At 41.1% G+C, this 9,021-nt stretch overlaps 1 protein-coding gene across 1 annotated transcript in view; it reads left to right on the forward strand.

Moving 5' to 3' along the window:
* Window positions 1-8,543, forward strand: part of CRLF3 (cytokine receptor like factor 3) — a 42,425-nt gene extending 33,882 nt beyond the window's left edge. Inside the window, exons 7-8 of the mRNA XM_068976866.1 lie at window positions 5,950-6,062; window positions 7,134-8,543. Of these exons, the coding sequence (XP_068832967.1) occupies window positions 5,950-6,062; window positions 7,134-7,390 (370 nt within the window). The 3' untranslated portion in view covers window positions 7,391-8,543. The remainder of the gene's footprint in view (window positions 1-5,949; window positions 6,063-7,133) is intronic.
* The last annotated feature ends 478 nt before the right edge of the window (window positions 8,544-9,021 follow it).

Here is a 9,021-nt window from a genome sequence, read left to right on the forward strand (position 1 = left end):
AATCCAAATACCCCTCTGATGGCTTTCTAGCCTGCCTGCCGGACTCGTACAGCTGCGCATGTGATTGTTTGAGGCCTCCTGACCGCAGGAGGCACAGGAAGCTTAAAACATCATAGGAATGTAGGAGCTTCCAAGGAGTCAAAATCTTTAGAATAGGACTGATTAAAAGTTTCATTTGTTGAGTCAATGCTTGCTGCTGAATTTTCATATCCTTTATTTTTAGATTAGTTGGTATATAGAAAAACAAGTAGTAGACCTTGTATTAGCAACATTAGATCTTTGAGTTAAGTACCTTCTTTGTTATAACCCACTGCGCCTTTGTTCTATAGAGATGTAACTTTAGCGCTTTAAGGAGATGCAGATTAAAGAAAAACACTTCAGGGGAAACAAAATTAACATTCATTAAGGAAGAGAGCCAAAAAGTGTTAACAAGCCTCTTGGCCAGAAGATAATGTAAATCACCTGAGACCTTTTGTATACAAAATGATATACAGAGTCTGGGTTGCGAACGCTACATAATTTAGTGTTACCCATTGATCTCCATGTTTTATCAAAAGTATAAAAGGCCTTCTGAACAATAAAGGATGGGACCAGCTTCTCGGACCAGTTTCTCGAACTAGTCTCTCGGCCTGGTTTCTGGGGAATCTGGCTCCCCCCGTGTCTCTCTCTCTCTCATTTTCTCTCCCTTTCCCTCTCTCTGCTCTTTACTTTAATTTCAGGCTGAATTTCCATCTGGGGCACGGAGGCTTGCCAGGTCTACTTATTTGCCCTGGCTGTTAAGACCCGCACGAAAGGGAGCTTAAGGCGAGGCACCCTTAGATATTCAAGCGGGCGCCGGTGGCCCAACGTAGATGGTGCAAATTCCTTGTCTGGAATTTTATTGGTCTTCCGCGTAAACCAAGCTATTCAGCCCTCTTCCTCCACTTAATCTTCTTACTACACTATAGTTTCTTAATCTAATCTTATATTAATAAATAAACAAGTCTTTCCACGCCAACGCCGTCCACCCTTCGAATTCCCTGGATCCACCGGGGCTGGACCCCGGCATTTATCCATATAATGTTTTGTGTGTTTTTGTTTTTTGTTTTGATTAAAAAATTTTTTATTTTTATTCATTCAGTTGGCTGTGTCAGGTCTTAGTTGCACCATGCAAACTCTTGGCTGTGGCATGTGGGATCTAGTTTCCTGACCAGGGACTGAACCTGGGCCCCCTGCATTGGGAACAGAGAGTCATAGTCACTGGACCACCAAGGAAGTCCCTGATTTGTGTGTTTTTAAAATCTTTATAAACATGATTTTTCAGATTCACAGAATTGCAAGAATAGCACAAAGGATCCCCGAGTAGCCTTACCCAGATTCCCCAATACTACATTTGCTTCATCATTTTCTTTCTGTTCCCAAATCATTTTCAGTGAGTATTTCATAAAAAGAGATCATAAAAGTCATAAAGTTAACGTTGATACACTATTATCTAACCTATAGAGCTTACTAGATTTAGTTGTCCCAGTTAACATTCTTTGCGGAAAAGAAAAAGATCTTGGATCACGTGTGGTACTCATTTGTTATGTCCCTTTAGTCTCATTTATTTATTTACTCTTGGTCGTGCTGGGTCTTTGTCGCTTCGAGCGGCCTTTCTCCTGTTGCGGAGAGCAGGGGCCCCTCTTGGTTTCGGTTCCCAGGCTTCTCGTTGCGATGGCTTCTCTCGCTGCTGAGCACAGGCCCTGGGCGCTCTTAGTTGCTCTGCAGCACGTGACATCTTCCTGGGCCGTGGATCGAACCCATGTCCCCTGCATTGGCAGGCAGATTCTTCCTTTCTTTTTTTGAATTATTTACTCATTTTTGGCTGTGCTTGTTCTTCGTTGCTGTGGCACGCTTTCTCTGGTTGCAGGGAGCGGGGGCTGCTCTTCCCTGAGCTTGTCGACCGGAGCACAGGCTCTAGGCTCACGGGCTTCAACAGCTGCGGCACTGAGGCTCGGTAGTCGTGGCGCAGGGGCTTAGATGCTCAGAGGCGTGTAGAGTCTTCCCACACTGGGGATTGAACCCATGTCCCCTGCGTTGACAGGCAGACTCTCATGCACTGGGCCACCAGGAAGTCTCTCTTTAGTGTGTTAATCTGGAACAGTTTCTCTGTCTCTTTTCAATTTTATGATATTGGCATTTCATAAGAGCACAGGTCAGTTATTTTATAGACCATCCCTCATCTAAATGTTAAGATTCGGGTTATATATCTTTAGCAGGAACATTATAGAAGTAATGTTGTGTTCTTCTCAGTGCCTTGAATTCTTTTGGATATATGCCCAAGAGTGGGATTGCTGGATCATGTGGTGGCTCTATTTTTAGTTTTGTGAGGAACCTCCATTCTGTTTTACAGAGTAGCTGGACCAAATTACATTCTCACCAACAGTGCTAGTACTTTATTTAGGATTTTTACATCTGTAGTCAGTCATCAGAGTTGTTGGCCTGAAGTTTTCTTTTCTTGCAGTGTCTTTCTCTGACTTTGGTTTCAGGATAATTTTAACCTTATAAGTTTGGAAATGTTGGACCCCCCCCCCAAAAAAAAAATTGCACAACATGAGAATAAGTTTTATGTGAGGCAAAATGAGGACTATAGCCTGGGAAACAGCATTTCAGGCAGCTCCGAGAAACTGCTCCAAAGAGGCAGCAGGGAAAGGTCAGTGTCTATGTGATTTTGGTGAAAGGGGAATACATGCAATCAGCACTTTTTTTTTTTTTTGCAGAAGGTTTCTGCTAGTCAGAAAGAACAGTCATCATCCTAAAGGATTTTAGTGCTTTTCTAGATATGAGGAGATATAAGAATTGGGCTCATAAAATCTGCTTCTGAAACTATCTTAACTATCTGAAGACCTGTCCTGCCAGTTTTGTCCTGAGCACAGCGTACCTCGTTACCGCTCTCCTCCCTGAACTCCTCTCACGGGTGTTGGAAACCGGCAGCTGCAGCAGCACATGATTTAATTCCTTGTAGAGGTGGATGGCAACTGCCCTTGACAAGTGCCAGTTTGTAGCTGACAGAAGTGTTCCCTCCTCTCTAGTGGTTTGGAAGACTTTGAGAAGGATTGTATTTATTCTCTAATCATTCGGTAGAATTCGCCAGTGAGGCCGCTTGGTCCAGGGCTGTTTACTGATAGTCTTGGTACATTTTTGATACGGACCCAGTCTCCTTTCTAATTATAAGTCTGTTCAGATTTGCTGTGTGTTTATGATTCATTCTTGGTAGGTTGTGTATTTGTAGAAATTTACCTATTTCTTCTAAACTGTCCCATTTCTTGGTATATTTTGTTTATGAGTTTCTTATAATCTGTTTAATTTCTGTGGTATCAGTTGTAATGTCTCCTCTTTCATTTCTGACTTTGTATCTTATCTTTCTTTATCTTAGTTAATCTAGCTGAATCTGTTGACTTTGTCAGTCATTTCAAAAACACAGCTCTTAGTTTTGTTGATGTTTTTCTGTTGTTTTTCTAGTCTCTGTATTGTCTGTTTCTGCTCTAATATAGTTAGTATTTCCTTTCTTCTCCTAACTTTAGTCTTAGTTTGTTCTCTTTTGTTCTTTGAGGTATAAGTTGTTTTCTGATATTTAAAAAAAATTTTACTTAAATTTTTTGAAAATTGGATTAAAAAAAAAAAACACACAAACCTTTTTTTGGTTGCCCCACATGGGGTGGGGTGTTTGTACCCTGCCCAGGGATCGAGCCCATGTCCCCTGCACTGGGGCTTTAGCCACTGAACCAGCAGGGAAGTCCCTGGTATCTTTTTAGATGTTTGTGTTTGTAAACTCTGCTCCTCAGTGCTTTTGCTGCATCCTATATGTTTTGGTATGTTTTCATTTGTATCAGGACATTTTCTAATTTTCTTTTTGATTTTGTCTTTGATCCATTGGCTGTTCAAAAATTGGTTACTTGCCACGTATTCGTGAGCTTTCTAGTTTCCCTTCTGCCGTTAATTTATAGTTTCATTCTGTTGTGGTCAGAAAATAGACATGGTGTAATTTCAGTCTTCCTGAATTTGGTATGACTTATTTTGTGACCTACCATGTGCTGTATATCCAGGAGAACGTTCCTTGTATGCTTGAGAAGAATGTATATTCTGCTTCTGTGGGGAGGAGTGTCCATATCATTTATGGTGTTATTCAGATCCCATACTCCGATCTTCTGTCCGGATGTTCTATCCACTATTGAAGTAGAGTACGGAAATCTCCTTCTATTGTATAACTGTTTTTCCCTTCAGTTCTGTCATTTTTTGCTGCATATATTTAAGTGCTCTGATGTTGGGTGCGTATATGTTTATAATTGTTCTGTCTTCCTGGTAAATGGACTTCCTTGAGTTTGTGGGTGCAGTTTCTCAATTAGATCCTTGCTGGCTTTTCAGGCGCTCGTAATCTCTTGCTCCCTCTGGTGCCAGTTTATGGTACTGCATGTTCTGCAGCCACCAGCTGCCTTCACTCTCTTGGACCCAGTGGCCCCCAGACATCCAGAGTATGCTGGCTCCCGACAAGGGAATGAGATACCATTCCTTGGGCTGGCCTGTGGAAAGATAGCACCCCAGAAGGAAGTCTTCCTCTTCTCCCTCCCTGCAGCACTGGCTGCAGGCTGCTACCCCTCACTTTTCTTGGCAGCATTCAGGCACCCGTGCTATGCCAGCTCCTTCAGTGCACCAAATGAGACATGACAGAAACCAGTCCTCCGGGAAACCCTCCAAGGAGCTGGAATGTTGAATGCACACTCCACTCCTGTGTGTCTTTTCTGAAGGAAAAGTCAGGAGCTGGGCTGTGCCTGCCTGGTTCCAAGCTGTGGTAGCTTGGAAGAGGGGTTGACATGAGGCAAGTGAAATTACTCTTCTCACCCAGTTCAGTGCAGCTGTTCTCAGCTTTTTGTGCTCCTTTGGGACTTTTTAACTGAATTCTGGACATCTCCTAAAGGTATTTTGGTCTGTATATCATTTAGAAAGTGTGTGTCCCTATGGTAGAATGAGTCCTAGGACTTAACTATGGTGTCGTATGGCTGGCGTCATTCTCCTCCTTTATACTGCTGGTTTAGAACTGAAATGACTTCAGAAACCCACCCATGTGTTTATTATGGACTCACATGTTTGCCACTTTACAAGGAAAGACATCTTGAGGCCATTCTGGGTATCAATAACCACATCTTTCCTTAAAAGCTACGTGCTGCCCCTTGCTCATTTTTCTTTTTCTGTCCTTGCAAAGTCTAGCTTTCAGGAATGGAGAGAAAGATGACCCTGGTCACTGGGATGTGGGTTGACCTTTATATCTTAAGTACATGATGACATATTGTTTGAGACTTAAACGCAAAAGGAAATGCTTCAACTTACTATGTATGAAGTTCTCCAGCCAGAATATGTCCCTACCCATATTATCCTCTGTTTTAAAAGAGGGATAATGTCTATTTTTCAATGCTTGGTAAACAGTAGTCATTGCATAGACTCTCCTAATAAAAGTTTAAGTGATGGTCACATTCGTCATAGTAGCAAATACGAGACATTTTCTATAGGTCTGGAGCCAGAACATAGAGCAGAAATGTGCTGTCGTGGCCATAAACAGCTAACGTGGACTCTGAAGTCAGAACGCCTGAGTTCGTGTCCTAGCTCCACCACTCAGCTCAGTGATCAGATCAGTTCATTGTCCCTTTTCTTTAAACCTTATTTTTACTTTTGTGCCTGAGTTTACTCGTGTATAAACTGGGTATGATAATAACAGCGCCTACATCATGGATTGTTACACGAATTGAATGAGAAGATTTGTAGATAAGATATACAGACAGTAAGTTTTCAGAACAGGACCTGGAATTTAAGAAGCACTACATCATTGTTAGCTATTCTTAAGAGTAATCGTGATGAGATAGCTCTTGTTATGCTTAGCAACTAGTAGAGATCGCATTTAAAAAAAATGTTTAAAAGATTTTTCTGCCCCGTTGACAGAGTTGAAACTGTGGGACAGCCAGACAGAAGAGACAGTATAGGAGTGTGTGCAGAAAAACAGAATGGATATGACTCCCTGCAGCGGGATCAAGCAGTATGCATTAGTACAAATGGTAAGGAGGAAATAACTGCCGTTCTCTTTGAAATGTATGATTTACTATAATAAGATCTGAATCAGTCTCAGTATCACACGTTTATACCAGATGAAAAAATTTAGGTCTTAATGACATATCTGTGTGACTGCTTCATACCAGACATTATTCTGTACCCTTTAAAAATAATACCTTATTTAATCTTTAACACCTTTTTGAAGTGAGGAGTAGCGTTACATCCATTTTGAAGTTGATGAAAGGGCTTCCTAGGTGGCTCAGTGGTAAAGAATCTGCCTGACAGTGCAGGAGACGCAGGTTCGATCCCTGGGTTGGGAAGATTCCCTAGAGGCGGAAATGGCAACCCACTCCAAGTATTCTTGCCTGGGAAGTTCCATGGACAGAGGAGCCTGGTGGACTACAGTACATGGTGTCGCAAAGAGCTGGAAAAGAGCACGCAGAGCACTGAGCAACTGGGCACACACAGCAGACGATTGATAAGAAAAGCCACAGGGAAGCCGTGGCTGAAGTAGCTGGCGTAAAATCACTTAGTTTGGATTTTTTGCTAGGCAGTTTACTCCTGGATTCCGTGTGCCTAAGTCACCTGAATTCATAGAGAAGATACATTCAGCATAGGTTAGGGGAGTGAGGAGAGTTTACATCTAGAGTCTTCTTTGGCTCCTTACTTCACAGTGATCGCAGTTAAAAATCACTGCCAAGATTTGTTGATATTTTATGGTGTGGGTCAGACAGTCGATAGCAGGATCCTTGTGTATTCCGTGGGAAACAGTCCTGCTGTTCCACAGGAAGTAATTTTATAATGGAGATGCCATCCATGTAGGAAACTCACGGTCTCTATTTTAAGAGCGGAACCCTAGACCTGAAGCCTAAAACGTTATTAAAGCTTTAACTTTTCCTTCTGCCTTTGGCATGTGGGGATTAATGAACATATTTAACTGCATTATCTTTGACCAGTTGGCATTCCACAATGTTTTCTTTAATTAGGAAATTCACTGCATTACCAATAACCTAGCATCTGTTTCCATTCTTTAGTTGTTGCTCACATGTGAATGACTCTTTACCTTAACATTTTAGGTGCAGTTTTTGTAAATGGAAAAGAAATGACTAATCAGTTGCCCGCAGTTACTTCTGGGTCCACTGTCACGTTTGACATTGAAGCTGTGACTCTAGGATCCACCAATAATAACGAAGGCGGAAACTTCAAGCTTCGAGTGACTATTAGCTCAAATAACAGAGAAGTGGTGTTTGATTGGTTACTCGATCAGTCTTGTGGTTCTCTTTACTTTGGATGCTCATTTTTCTATCCTGGGTGGAAAGTGTTGGTGTTCTAGGTTGGCCGATGATTGGCTTTGGGTGTGCAGGGGTTTCACGTAGCTTTCCTCTCAGCCCAGTTGTCATTGGTTTAAAAAATGGTTAGATTCATCTCGCAGTTAAGCCATTGGAAACAGAAATTATTTACGGGATTTCTTTTGGACTATCTCAGCAATAAGAGGCGTGAATATGGTGGACGAAACTGTCGCAATGCAGTCCATTTTATTTTTTAGCATAGTGTTAATTGGAATATGACATCACAATAAAAATCAAATTGGGTTTTAACGTATGAGGAGATACAGAAAGCCCTATGAACCCTTCCACTGTACTTCTAAAGTTGGTTGTAAGAACAGAAAAATGCAACATAGCATCATTTTTTATTAAGTCTCCATCTTGTAAAGATCCAAGGCCATTTAAGACTTTAGAATGAAAAGCCAGGACTAGACCAGGCAGATATGCTATAATGCATGCTGTAACAGACACTCCCTTGTGTGTTCTCCGCAGGAGTGTTGAATATGCTCTTCATCTTCAGGGATTTGTAAGCAGTATTGAATTTTATCTCATGTTCAGTAGTCTTTAAGTCCCCAAAGTGTGACAAGTTTTAAAAATTACTGAGCAAATGTCTACAACAGGCAAAGTGTTTTCTTTTGTTCTTTCCTTGCAGTTCCATTCCCAGTTAGGTTTAAGGGGTTTTACAGGGTAAAACTACTTATAGAAGTAGTATGCACAGCAGTGTTATTAATAGCTATGTCCCATGTATGAAATATGCACCGGTGCATATCCAGCCTCAGTGACTTGCATGTCGCTCTTAGTAGGGTCTGAGTTGCAGTCCAGTTCATGAATGGTCTTTTAGTGGACCAAACAAGTGTAGGCTAAATACTTGACCTATTTTTTGGGAAACAAATTTGTTTAAAATATTTATTTGAAGGACTTGGATGTAAACATGATTATCTTAACTTGCTATTTACCAGCCTAAGATCTTTTCTCTTTAATGTGAATTTTTTTTTTCCATTTTTAAGAGTAGAAAAGTGGAAAAGCAAGTTTGATATTTTTGTAAGATAATTTATTGGGGGATTCCAGTTCCCTATTAGACAATCATGACCTTTTCCCATTGCCTTTTTATATATAAGTAAGCTGTTTTTCACTTGTTTAGTGATTAAGAAGATGTGCTAGAATGTAGATGCCTCGTCCGACTATCTGAAACAAAAATAAAAAAGTAAAAGGTATGTGTGTGTATTTTTTTTTCTTTCATGAGATTTAATTAATTCAGATTTAATCTTTTAAGTGGAGGGAGAAAAGTCATCTTCACTTTTATGTGTGTGTATATATATATATATAATGGTAATAAATAAGTCATGTACACATTTTATAACATATATATTGGCAAGACTGTACTCCTTCCAGAGGGTCTAGGGGAGAATCCTTGGAGCTTCTGGTGGCCACAGGCATTGTAACTCCAGTCTCTGTCTTCCCATGGCCTTCTCCCTTGGGCTTTTCTTTTTTTTCCAACTGCCCTGTGAGGCTTGCAGGATCTTAGTACCCTGACCAGGGATTGAACCCAGGCCCATGGCAGTGAAAGCACCAAGTCCTAACCACTGGATCTCGAGGGAATTCCCTCCTTTTGTCTCTTCTAAGGACATTTGTCTTGGAT

This window comes from Capricornis sumatraensis, chromosome 8 (assembly GCF_032405125.1).
Source record: "Capricornis sumatraensis isolate serow.1 chromosome 8, serow.2, whole genome shotgun sequence".
Taxonomy (NCBI): domain Eukaryota; kingdom Metazoa; phylum Chordata; class Mammalia; order Artiodactyla; family Bovidae; genus Capricornis; species Capricornis sumatraensis.